The sequence below is a fragment of the Amblyraja radiata genome, chromosome 34 (genome assembly GCF_010909765.2).
Source record: "Amblyraja radiata isolate CabotCenter1 chromosome 34, sAmbRad1.1.pri, whole genome shotgun sequence".
NCBI lineage: Eukaryota > Metazoa > Chordata > Chondrichthyes > Rajiformes > Rajidae > Amblyraja > Amblyraja radiata.
The window spans coordinates 20,835,631-20,849,518 of NC_045989.1; the positions used below are offsets into that span (position 1 = coordinate 20,835,631).

The 13,888-nt window shown below is 41.4% G+C and overlaps 1 protein-coding gene across 5 annotated transcripts in view; it reads right to left on the bottom strand.

Moving 5' to 3' along the window:
* Positions 1-206: 206 nt before the first annotated feature.
* fam214a (family with sequence similarity 214 member A) overlaps positions 207-13,888 on the bottom strand; it is a 67,974-nt gene continuing 54,292 nt past the window's right edge. For 4 of the 5 annotated variants that reach the window (XM_033050404.1, XM_033050406.1, XM_033050405.1 and 1 more), the window contains 4 exons: positions 11,310-11,468; positions 10,995-11,063; positions 5,376-5,575; positions 207-867 (listed from right to left, as the gene is read on the bottom strand). In XM_033050404.1, the coding sequence (XP_032906295.1) occupies positions 714-867; positions 5,376-5,575; positions 10,995-11,063; positions 11,310-11,468 (582 nt within the window). In that variant the 3' untranslated portion in view covers positions 207-713. Of the gene's footprint in view, positions 868-5,375; positions 5,576-10,994; positions 11,064-11,218; positions 11,469-13,888 lie in introns of all 5 variants that reach the window. The other variant, XR_004416853.1, reaches the window with a different exon arrangement.

Sequence of the window (13,888 nt, forward strand, 5' to 3'; positions counted from 1 at the left end):
TGGTCTGAAGGGCCTCTTTCTGTGCGGTATGAATCTATGACTATGATTTATTAATGAAAATACAATGAGGCAGATATCTATTAATGAAATTTTGGAAGCGACGATAAAACACGCTACTGTGAACTACATTCGCACCAAACAGAAGTGACTGAGGACATTTTTTGCTTCAATGTTTCTATGAACACACACTCATGGACAGACAGACACAGATTTACATATATTTTGTATATTTGAGTATTAACCATGTCAAAAAAATACAGAGTATGATTTTACATAGAGAACTTTAGGCTATATAATAACACTAAACAGGACAAAAAAAATCATCTGTCCAATAAGTGAAACATTAATTTAAATATTAAATAAAAGACAAATAAAATAGAATGTTTCAACACTAAACTACTTCTTGTTTTTACTATTGCAACACATCCAATAAAGTGGTTTGTGACTTCCATTGTAACAGTACAGATAATATCAGGACAACATGGTTTTCATTCCAGTCTTCTGCTTGCTTGAAGTACAAGGGATTTTATTTAAAACACTTACACAAGACTGGCCCACTGTCTAATAGGTGCTGGGGGTTCTAAATGACTAGTACCAATAATTTATCACAATTACGTATTGTGCATTATTTTATTTCCATTAATTAGCTGAACATGTACCATTCGCCAGAAAAAAACACCCCAGAAAATATGTCCCAAGGAATACAAAGGTTGCTAACAACGCGCTGAGAAATGAGGGTTTGTTGGAAACTCTGTATAAGATTTTAATTCATACGCAGCACCGCTGTCCACTTCCATCGACTTCCGAGAAAAAAGGAGCCGGACATCTCTGTGGAGGTAGATCTTCCCAGATTTTGAACTCTGGAACCTAGATAAAGTGCAAAACAAGCTGATTAAACATCCAGCAGATCTCAAGCTATTAGAAACAAAGTTAGCATCAGATTTGTCTACGCACCTTTCACACAAAGGGTGTATGGACCAAGCTGCCAGAGGAGGTAGTTGTGGCAGGGACTATTGCAATGTTTAAGAAACATTTAGACAGGTACATGGATATGACAGGTTGAGAGGGATATGGGCCAAACGCAGGCAGGTGGGACTAGTGTAGATGGGACAAGTTGGGCCGAAGGGCCTGGTTCCACTCAGTATGACTCTACGACCTACTTGGAAACATAGATATTAATGATCTTGATAACTTTTGGTATGCTTCCCAAAAGAGTAGTTATGACCCATAACTCAAAAGAATGTAGTATTACACAGGTGCCTTTACTGAAGAATACATTTGAATGTTGAAGTCACCATTACACTCGGATGAATTTGGGATGCATCACAGCATGGTTTGGGAACAGCTCCATCCAAGACTGCAAGAAATTGCAGAGTCATGGACGCACCCAGAGACCATCATACACACCAAGCTCCCTTCCATTGACTCTTTTTACACTTCAGTGCCTTGGCAGGGCCACCACCATAGTCAAGGATGTCTCACCCCAGTCACTCCCTCTTCTCCCTTCTCCCATCATGCAATAGGGACAGAAGTGTGAAAACGCCTACATCCAGAATCGGGGACAGTTTCTTCCCAGCTGTATCAGGCAACGGAACCATCCTATCAACGACTAGAGAGTGATCCTGAACTATTATCTACCTCATTGGAGACTCTCAGACTATCTTTAATCTGAATTAATCTTGCAGTAAACATTATTCCCTTCATCATGCATCTGTACACTGTGGATGACATGATTGTAGACATGTATAGTCTTTTCACTGACTGGTTAGCATGAACATAAGCTTTTCACTCTCCTTCAGTACATGTGACAATAAACTAAACTAAACAAATTTGGCTGAGGTAAGTCTTTAGTTTAACACATGTTCCGGAAGACCATACAATTCATTGGGCACTGAATTAATGTTGGATTTATCCCAAAATACCGAATTTATGTCAATCTGGCATCATGGATATTGTGGGCCTACAGTTTTTCTAAACAGAGAGCATATCAGTTCTTAGATTTTCAGACCTTGGACTCCAATAGCATTTTCTGCCTTTATCAACAAGACCACTCCAAAAAGCTGCATCACCTCATACTTTTTAAACAACTTTCAACTAATGTTTCCATTTATTCTCCTTTATCCTTTAATTATCCAGTGTGGAACTTGAAAATGGCCAAAATCCATGTCGACTACATCCAATATATTCCCCTTATTAATTAAGTCTACAAAGATAGCCCGACATAACCATTCATTTTTTTGGCAATCCATGTTACTCCTGGCTACTGCCATTGACTGGTCTTTAAAATGTTCCCACAAATGACATGAATGCCTGCAATTACCCAGACCAAAATAAAGTAACATCCGAGCAACACTCGGTTTTTGGCTCACATAAACACTAGGTGGAATTTTAATCATTCCAAGCACATGGTATAGTTTCTTTCTCATTTCCCTTCAAATCCTAACATACATCCGGTTGAACCCTGGAAACACATCATCCCCTTGCCAAATGTATCTTTCTAAAAATTATTTACTCATAATATCATTCAACTTGCTGTCACCCAAGTCAGCATTCATCATCTCTTAGATATCCCTTTCTTCTCTAAAACACCAAACATCAAATTTCATGCTACTTTCTTTTTGAGCATTATCTGCTAATTAACAACGTGGAATTTTGCAATGTTCTGGCCTATATTAAGATGTCAATGAACATCACTCATACAGACCAAATGTCTTAATGTTAATGAAGCACGAGGAATTACAGCTGCTGGAATCTCGAGCAAAGAAAACAAACTGCTGGAGGAACTCAGCGGGTCAGGCAGCATCTGTGAAGGGAACTAACTGACAGGCGACGTTTCGGGTGGAGACCATTTAGACTGAGATGCGCTGTTTCGGGTCAGGATCCATTTTAGGACTCTAAAGAAGTGTGCTGACCCCTAAATGTCATCTGCCCATTCCCTCCATGAATGTTGCCCGACTCGATTATTCCTCCAGCCTTTTTGTATCTTGGTCTTAAATGTGTCATTGGTGTTTTGGGACCTTTCTATGTATAAATGTCATCAGTAATATGAAAATGACAATTGGCAGAAAGTACTTTGGGATCTGTTGAGATTTTATAAGGTGCTCCAAAAGTGCACGATTTTTAATATATTGAGAAACCATCGTAAATCCACACAGTGCTGTGAATTTCTTCTTCTGTCTCGGCAGTTTTCTGCAGTTCTAGTCCACGCGAATAAGTTGTCACGTTTAATTAATGTGGACCTGGACCAGTGAAACCATTACCAGCAGTTTGATTGAAAATGCTGGATCTAAACTCAGTGTTGTAAAGTTGTACTTTTAGCAATTGCAGAAAATTGTTTCCCTTGAGGCTCGTGTCAAGTCTTGAGAATTACATAAATCTCTTTTTATTTGAAGTCAAAATCTCAGATAGCTTCCAAAACGGATCTGACAGAAGGGGTGCATCAAACTTAAATATATGAAATAAAAGGCACATCCACAAAGTACTGCAGGGACTTTGCCTACCTTATATTTGAGGTGTATTTTAACAAACCTTAAAATTTAAGGCTAAGGCATTTAACCTCGAGTCCAACTGCATATGTAGTTGTAGGAAGGAATGTAGGAAGGAACTGCTGGTTTACACCGAAGATAGAAGCAAAATGCTGGAGTAACTCAGCGGGACAGGAAACATCTCTGGAGAGCAGCGATGGGTGGCGTTTTGGGTCGAGACTCTTCTTCAGGCTTCTGAAGAATGCAGAATTCTCCATCATTGTGTCTACCTACATATGATCTAATTATATATAATCAGCATTTGTTACACATTCCGTAATATCTTTAAGTAACAGAAATCGACAATAGACAATAGGTGCAGGAGTTGGCCAGCACCGCCATTCACTGTGATCATGGCTGATCATCCACAATCAGCACCTCGTTCCTGCCTTCTCCCCATATCCCTTGACTCCGCTATCTTGTATTGAGGTTAACAAATATTTTATCTTTATATACTCAATTATGGTTCATGTTATCTTGCAAGCATTAATCAAATCACCCATTAACTTTCTAAGTTCCAAGGAAGCCTTCATGATTTAATCCTTTGAATCCAGGTAAGAAATCCCGCTGCATTCCAAAAAGTTGGGTATTCCAAACTATTTGCAGTACTTTAAGGATTTAGACCATGACAAATACTCCTTGTATTTCATTCACTAAATATTAAATATATTTATTAATATTTTTGATAATTTTCTCCATCCATCCAGAGTTTAAGTAAGGTCTGTAACCACTCTCCCTCCCCAATGTCTCTTTATATATTCACTAATTTTAGCTTTTTTACTATTTAGAAACTATTTTTTGTCTTTTCAGCTCAAATTAAATGGACACACACGTGCTAAATACAAAGCGTTGGAGGAACTCATTGGATCAAGCAACATCTGTGGAGGAACGGACAGGCGATATTTCAGATCAAGACCCTTCTTCAGACTGATGCACGTACAAATATCTAGTTACCACAGTTTTATCCATTTGGTTAATTTATTTACATTTCAGTGCTTCTACCTACATTGATTACACCATTACTTAACTTTGTCAGCAGCAAAGCTATACATGGCTTTTCATTTCAAAATTGAAGTGATTTAAAAAAAATATATTGTGAAGAGTCGTGCACCCAAGCCAGATCTTCATGGCAAAGAGTAACATCCAGTCAACTACCAGTGGCAAAAACGATGAGGTTTCGAAGTGCTGGAGGAACTCAGCGTGTCAGGCAGCATCTGTGGAGGGAATGGGCAAACTAATGTTCAGATCGGGGACCCTTCTTCAGACTTTCCAGAACAGTCTGAAGAAGGATCCCAACCAAAATGTCGTCTGTCCATTCCCTGGTCAAAAAGTAAAATAATTTTACTATGTATAGGAAGGAACTGTAGATGCAGGTTTAAACAGAACATAGACACAAAAAGCTGGAGTACCTCTGGAGAAATGGAATAGGTTTCAGTCGAGACTCTTCTTCAGACTTATCGCATTTTAAGCAGATTCCAAGCTAATGTCAAAAATTGCAGAGACATTTTTTTCCAGTGATCAATGCGATGAACTAATTAAAATATTTTGGCATGGAAATTGCCTGTTTTAAATTCAGAACATTTGAATGCTTTGGCCACTGGCATTCTGAAGAAGGGTCCCGACCCAAAATATCGACTGTCTATTCCATCCACAGATGCTGCCAGACCTGCTGAGTTCCTCCAGCACTTTGCGTTTTGATCAAGATTCCAACATCTGCAGCTTCTTATGCCAATATTCTAAACCACGTTGTTTTGTGTGGAAATCAAAAATAAGTTAACAGCTATAATTAGCAACTTATTCTACCGATGTTAATGGCAGCCTACTGTAACACGATTCTATTTCTTGCGTTACCTCAAGTGTACGAGGTAGCGAAGTATCCTTTCTTCAGTCTGTATTACGTTTTCTTTATTGGCATGTCCAACAGCTTCACGTTTCACAGGAACGGAGAACGTCCTCTGTCGTAGGAATGTCTGGTGATTGGCTGGCATCTCTCTCAAGTCATAAATCACGACAAACATCTTCACCACTGTCTTGTTAGGATTGAATAAGGTCTGAAACAGAATTTACATTTGAAACATAAACAGTGTCGTAGAGGTAAAAGCGCGGCATAAAATGTCTTTGCAGGTCCTGAGCGAATGAGATGAGTGGCAGAATGAATGTGCACAAAATGGAACTCTTTTAAAAATCGTGATATAATACCTGCCTACATGGCAAAAAAAAAATCTACTTCTAATAATGCTAATTATTAACGACAGCATGATATTGTAACGTTTCCAAATTCCAGAAACAGATATGATATCTGTTGACGGGGTTGAGGAAGCGGCAGGGATGTGGATCGAAAGTGGGAGAAATAGATGCCTACTGTGTTGGGGGGGGGGGGAAGGGGGGCACAGGAAAGAGAGAGGAGGGGGAGGTTGGTGGGGCATAACTTAAAATTGAACAATTCAATGTTCATTCAACTGCAATATATCTGAAGGGGGGACTCCCAACCAAAATCATCGCCTGTCCATTCCCTCCACTGCTGTATGGCCCGCTGAATTTATCCAGCAGTTTGTGTTTTGTTCAAGATGCCAACATCTCCAATTCCTCGTGTCTGTGATTTCAGTTTTCTCCCAGTCTTCCATGGTCACCAACTATGGCTGGGCATGAGAAAGCTCTGCTGCTTTGCCAATGCTTCTTAAAGCCAGAAAACACAACAGATATTGTTCAGCACTCCGAGAGTTGTGCTGGAGAGAGTTTCTGCATTTGCTCCATACATTAATGTGTGTGATAATCTGTGAGGGAAGGCGCAGAGGAGGAGGAACCGCAGAGCCCCCGGCCCCACGTGTGGTGCGAGTTGTGGAACTCATGCTGCCTTCATGCTGCTCGTTTTCTCTGTTCCCACAACCAGATGCATGCCACACGGTGCATTGATTAACCCGACAGAAGCAAGAGGGTGCAATGGGAGCTGCGCTCCGTTACCAGTCAACCGAGGTACGCGTTGCAAGGGCGACGCAGGTGCAGTGACACCCACTGTTTCTGCATTAAACACCCGGAGGCCTCATTTTGGTTTGGCCGCTGCAAACCCGATGCTCAATGCAATGTTCTTCGAGTGTTTTACTGCTAGTTCTCTCCCCGCTGCCGCCACCTAATGCGGTGTTGCACGCTGCCTGTCAACCCCTACCACGAACGGACGTCTCAGTCCGCTATAACCAAAATCCGTTATAACGAGGTCCATAATAACGAGGGTAGACTGTATTCTTAAAACCAGTATCGATGATACAAACTACAATGACACATGACCGCTGTGACTAAATCCTAGTCTTATTTTCATTCTCAAATCTTAACATGGACAATAGCACTATGGCACCATTGCATTTAAACCAAACGTGCACATATTTTTTTTCTTTCAAGTAATTCTCAATTTTAAGTTCTTGAGCCAATTTATTCATCATTAATACTAATCTTTCTCGGGACCATTGATACAGACTATCCATGGGTGCCTGTGATTTGACCTGCTTTAAGTGGAGTGCTGATTTTCTGTTCCTGTTCTGTCCCTGATATGGACCGGGTTGGCCTTCCCAGCAGTTCCGTTTCACAACTACAGTAACTGCTGAAAACAATTAACTGCAACAAATGAAATGATTTACTGGAATACGGCTCTCGGAGTGATCTAATTTAATAAAGACTCAGGAGAAATTTCTTCTCTCCTGGGACTGAGTGTGTGGAATCTTTACTCCAGGGAGTTGCGGATGTCAAGTTATTAAGTAAACTCAAAGCTGAGATGGATAAATTTTTGGACCATAGGGGAATTAAGGGTTATGGGGATCACGCAAAGAAGTGGAGTTGTAACCAATGATCAGATCAGCAACGATCTACTGAATGATGAAGCAGACTCTAGAGGCCATAGGAGCCTCATGCTCCTATTTCTTATGTTCTTATAACTTGGCTTGGTTGACAGGACCAAGCCAGACAGTTGTCATATTCAAGCCTAGTACTGAAGTCAAGTCAAGTCAAGTCAAGTTTATTTGTCACATACACATACGAGATGTGCAGTGAAATGAAAGTGGCAATGCTCGCGGACTTTTGTGCAAAAAGACAAACAACCTATAAACACAATCATAACACACATATACCTTTACATAATAAATAATGGAAGGAAAAACGTTCAGTAGAGTTAGTCCCTGGTGAGATAGGCATTTACAGTCCGAATGGCCTCTGGGAAGAAACTCCTTCTCAACCTCTCTGTTCTCACCGCATGGCAACGGAGGCGTTTGCCTGACCGTAGCAGCTGGAACAGTCCGTTGCAGGGGTGGAAGGGGTCTCTCATATTGTTGGCTCTGGAGTTGCACCTCCTGATGTATAGTTCCTGCAGGGGGGCAAGTGAAGTTCCCATAGTGCGTTCGGCCGAACGCACTACTCTCTGCAGAGCCTTCTTGTCCTTGGCAGAGCAATTCCCAAACCAGATGGTAATGTTCCCGGACAAGATGCTTTCCACCGCCGCTGCGTAGAAGCACTGGAGGATCCTCGGAGACACTCTGAATTTCCTCAATTGCCTGAGGTGGTAAAGGCGCTGCCTTGCCTTACTCACGAGTGCTGAGGCGTGTGATGCCCATGTCATATCCTCGGAGATGTGGACTCCCAGATATTTAAAACAGTTCACCCTATCCACAGGATCCCCATTTATCCTCAATGGAGTGTACGTCCTCGGATGATGTGCCCTCCTAAAGTCCATGATCAGCTCCTTCGTTTTTTTGATGTTCAAGAGGAGGCTGTTATCCTGGCACCAGAGTGCTAGATCAGCCACCTCCTCCCGGTAGGCCTTCTCATCGTTGTCTGAGATCAGGCCCACCACCACAATGTCATCAGTAAACTTAATTATTGAGTTGGAGCTGAACCTAGCCACACAGTCATGTGTGTACAGGGAGTAAACGCAACCCTGGGGCTGAGGACGCAACCCTGGGGCGATCCTGTGCTCAGGGTGAGGGACTTCGATGTATTCCCTCCCATCTTGACTACCTGGGGCCTGGCGGTGAGAAAGTCCAGGACCCAGGAACACAGGGAGGTGTTGAGCCCCAATTCCATTAGCTTCCCGGCCAGTCTGGTGGGGACTATCGTGTTGAAGGCTGAACAGTAGTCTATGAACAGCATCCTCACGTAGCCCCCTTTCTGGCTGTCCAGATGGGAGAGAGCGGTGTGCAAGACCTGGGAGACCGCATCGTCCGTGGATCTGTTCGGACGGTATGCGAACTGCAACGGGTCCATGTTCCGAGGGAGGAAGGCGCAGATGTGTTTCTTCACCAGCCTCTCAAAGCATTTCATGACTACCGAGGTAAGGGCCACCGGACGGTAGTCATTCAGACAGGCTGGGGAGGCATTTTTAGGTACCGGTACAATGATAGATTTTTTGAAGCAGGCAGGGACCACGGACTTGTCCAGAAAGAGGAAGAAATGTTGTATTGTAACAGGATGACGCTTCAACCCGAGCCCCTGACAGCCTTCAGGTGGATGTGGAGAAATTTTATACGGAGGGTGGTGGGTATATGGAACGAGCTGCTAGAAGAGGTAGATGAGGCCAACAATTAAAAGACATTTGGACGGGTGCATGGACTGGAAAGGTTTAGAGGGATAACGGCCCAATGTGGGCAAATGGGACTAGCTTAGATAGAGCATCATGGTTGGCATGGATAAGTTGGGCCTAAGGACCTGTTACTGTGCTGTTATAACCAAAGATCTTAGAGCGGAGCAAGATGGGTTACTCTTACTCAAACGTGTAGTACGGTCATGGGCAGATTCATGGGTGATTATAGGACCCATTTTAGCAACCAGCCTCCGCCATCTTGTTCCGCCATCTTGCTTCCGGCCAAAGATCGGATCTTTGTTTCCGCTTCCGCTCCCGTATCTTCGCTTTGGACTTTGACGGGGAGAAGGAGCGCGCGGCCTGGGGCAAAGAGGTGTGTGGCCCGGGGAGAAGGAGTGTGCGGCCCGGGGCAGCGGGGAGAGGGAGTGCGCGGCCCGGGGAGAAGGAGTGTGCGGCCCGGGGCAGCGGGGAGAGGGAGTGCGCGGCCCGGGGAGAAGGGGTGCGCAGCCCGGGGAGAGGGGGTGCGCAGCCCGGGGCAGCGGGGAGAGGGGCATAGGAGGGGGGAGACATTGTAGTGTGGGGGGAGGCGAGGGAGTGCCGGGGGAGGGGGGGGGGTGTTTACAATGTTTCTTATTTAATGTCCCTTGTCTAGTCTGAAATAAAGTTCATCATTGGATATAAAAATCAGAAGTAATATAATTGTGTGTGTTATATGATTATATACATTTATATCACATTCATGTATGTGTGTTTATAAACATTTTATTCTTTAATAAGTATTAACAGAATTATGAACTAACAGAATTATGAATCTAACCCTATATCACACACACACACAAACTGTTGCCCCGCAACATTGATTACACTGCGAGTCGGGTCGGGTCAGGTAGACTCCGGTTACTAAAATGGGTGGGGAAAAATGCCCAGGATCCCTGCCGTAGCATACTACACGTCAGCCCATTGTATTTCGCAGGAGTGACCTATCTTGCTCCGCTCTAAGATCTTTGGTTATAACCCTATTTGCAGAGGAGCGTGGAATTTTCTGAACACCATCATCAACTTAGTTCACTCAAGGGAACACAATTAAAATAGATTGTTCTTATTTCTGAAAACAAATTTCCATGCCATCCTCTGAATTAATTAATCCTGTGCTTCAAAGATAGTCGTTTGCACTTGGATATTCTTCAAGATCATAATCTGTTACTAATTAACATGTTCTTTGCTTAACAAAATGGCAAAACTATTTTATGAGGCAATGTAGCACCATTCAGCTGAGATAATGAATCACTGCCTTTCAACACCTGTATCCCGATTAATGCAGAAGATGTTACTAATCTATTGTTATTTAGCAATACCCTGTTGCAACATGTGGGGAAAACACATGAGTATCTGAAATAAATTATACTTGACTAATTTCTAGCCAAAATTACAGTACATTTTGCATTGAGTAATTAAACAGGGAAACAGGCCCTTTGGGCCAACTCGTCCATGCTGACCGAGATGCCCCCTAAACTAGTCACATTTGCCCATGTTTGGCTCATTTCTCTCCAAATTTTCCTATCATGTACCTGACCAAATGGGAAAGAACTGCAGATGCTGATTCACACCAAAGAGACGCAAAAAGCTGGAGTAACTGAGTGGGTCAGGCAGCATCTCTGGAGAAAAGGAATAGGTGACGTTTCAGGCCAAAACACTTCTTCAAACTGAGAGTCAGGGAAGAGGGAAACTAGAGGTATGAAAAGGTTCAGAACAAATCAGAGCCGGCACTGAGGAAAGGTGGAGCCCACAATGGTCATCAACAATGTAGTCATCTATACCTCGTGGTGTCTCTTCATTATATCACACTGTCAAAAGCTCTGTCGGCATAAAGAGTCATCAATAAATCAGATAACAATTCTAGCCTGACTTACCACTTGTATGGTTCCTGATGGAGGCACTTGATAGCCTCGTTTTCCCAAGGATTCCAAATTAATCACACCCTATAAACAAATAATCCTCAATTCAGAACAGATAGTTTCAAACAAGAAGTTGCAATTCTTAAAAAAAAAAAATCAAGTGACTCATTTCAAAAGCATCAATTTCAACAAACCCATAAAGAAACAAAATTCAACAAATGAATAAATGAGTGATTTACCAGTCTGAGAGATACGGGTCCTAATCAATTAGTGCTACACCATGACCTTGATCACAAGTCTTTAACTACAGGAATGTGTAAGAACACATACCATGTAGGGTGATGGTGCATTATCATCAGAGACACTGTAGAACCAGACTTCAACTGGAAGAGTCATGTGACTGGGACAGAACGTTCCACTTGCTCCCACCTCGGCTGTGAAACCATCAACTGCTCCTAATGGTTCCAAGCGGAAATTCAAGATAGATTCCTAGAACGTTAAGATATATCAATGTTAAGAGTCGCAGGGCAGCTTAGACTGACTCACAATATTTTTTATTTCTTCTGTATATGGATTCATAGAGCTGTACAGTACAGAAACAGGCCCATTGGCCCACCTTGTCAATGCTAACCAAGATGGCATTTTGGGCTGGTCCCATTTACCTGCATTTTGGCCCATATTCCTCCAAACCTTTTCTTTCCATACTACGGCTTTTTAACAATAAACCACAACATATCTGATTCTTGCTCCGGTCTTGCAAACATTTAAATATCCCATTACTTGATGAGACATTGGTATAACAAATCTATTTAATACTCACCACTAGTAATACACCAAGTTATGCTTCTCATACTGCGCAGAGTTCTCCAATTTCAGGCAACCTGTTCTCCCTCTGCCCCTTTTCCTCTCTTTCTGATCTACCCAGGTCGTCTCACACAATCCCTTCTTTTCAACCCCACCTCCAATCATCCAGTTCCCTTTCCCTCCCCCACCCAACCATTCTTTTGTATCAAAAGAATTTACACAAGACTTCAAATATAATGTATTCAAAATTCTAGTCTAAAATAAACTATTTACTATAATATTAAATACCCAAGGATAAAAATAGTCAGTGCTTTATTTGTGATGGTACGTGTCGGTACAGTGTAGCGGCACCCCTCAAATTTTTGTAAAAGATTTTTACAATTTTTAATATTACAAAAAGATTATTAAAGTTTAAAAAATAACATTTATTAATTTAATTTGGCAGTCAGGTCCAAAAAGAGCTTAAACAGGATATAGGATGACAATCCACTAAACCAATAGAAAGGAACAGGGTCAGTTTACAATGTTTAATTTGTAACTAAGGTACAATTAGATGTGGACCGAGCATTTTCCATTTTTGCTTAACAAGTACTAATATTGTGCAAAGATTGCAATGTTAATCATCGTTCAATGAAAATGCAGCAGGCTCATATTTGGTTAAATTAAAAACATTTGCTCAACTGAAGACTGAATTGAATCGAAACTGATGCAATTAGGTTCCTTGGTACAATATCTGTTCAATTATGATTTTTGTTGGTACTGTTAAGGCCTTGCAACCATTGAAGGGATCTATAGGTGACACTGCCTCAAAAAGGCAGCCAATATCATCAAAGATCCACACCACCCTGGCCATTTCCCTACTACAATTGGGAAGAAGGTGCAGGAGCCTGATAGCTGTGACCTCTAGGTTCAAGAACGGCTTCTTTCCAGCAACTATCAGGCTCTTGAACACTGCATAACACTGCCCTCAGCAACTATGATCTTATCTGGACTATGTCCTTTGTGACATGATGGACTTTGTTTTTGCATTATTTTGGTTGCCTATTATCACAGTTATTAATTTATTGTAATTTTGATTATAATATATCTATCTGCGTATTATTGCAGTTACGGGCCTGTTAAGCTGCAGCAAATAAGAATTTCATTGTTCTGTTTTATTGGCAATTATAATTACAACATGACATTAAACATACTTGACTTGTTTAGAAGTTCAAATACTGTCCGCTATTGCCATATTATCCTGTAGCACAAGACCCAGGAACTGTCTCACCTATAGTTTATAGCTTAGTGTGGGCTCTCACTGGTACTTTAATCAATTGTAATTTTCTCATGAGCACTTTAAGTGGATGAAAGGTGAACGGTTTAAAAGCCCTGGTACACTGATCTGCTTTGTTTTCCTTTTGCTCTCATGAGAAATTAACATTTCAAAGCCTCATTGTTAAAATAAAATAATACATATGTAAAGGCGGCTACAACTAACCAAGAAATTAACCACAAAAATAATGATGCAAATAATGTTTTAAACCGTTTAGCTTACTATGGTTTGGTTCACATTAATGTAGGTAAAAAAAACCCATGTTGGCTCCAATTTCATTGTTTCATAAATTAGTCACGTAAAATGAGTAATGACCTCATCAGGTTATAAATATCTTCTGGGACATTTAATTTCGTAGCTTCCCTGTTACTGATGTTGGTCGAACATCCACTGACCGTGAATTGAATAGATGCCATATCGTATGCAATGCTTTTATTGGGACCTATCCATGACCAGTCACAGTTCTGCTGGCAAGGTTAAACAAAACAAATTGTAGAGTCAATTCGCCAACTGGAAATATAAATAATTAGGCTATGGTATCATTATTACCGATGGATTTTGTATTAAAAAAAAGGTAAAATATATGTATCAAAGTAAGACATGAACAGAATCTATAAGGAAAAAATAAATCTACTTTTGGGCAAATTGATGCAGGGAGACATTTATCTGCCATGTGGCATAATGACAGAGCAGGAGAAATGGGACCAAGTTAAAGTCCTTGCTGAAAGCAAAAATAAAAGCATAATTGGCTGAATGTCCTCCAATTGTAGTGTAGAATATTTCATACACT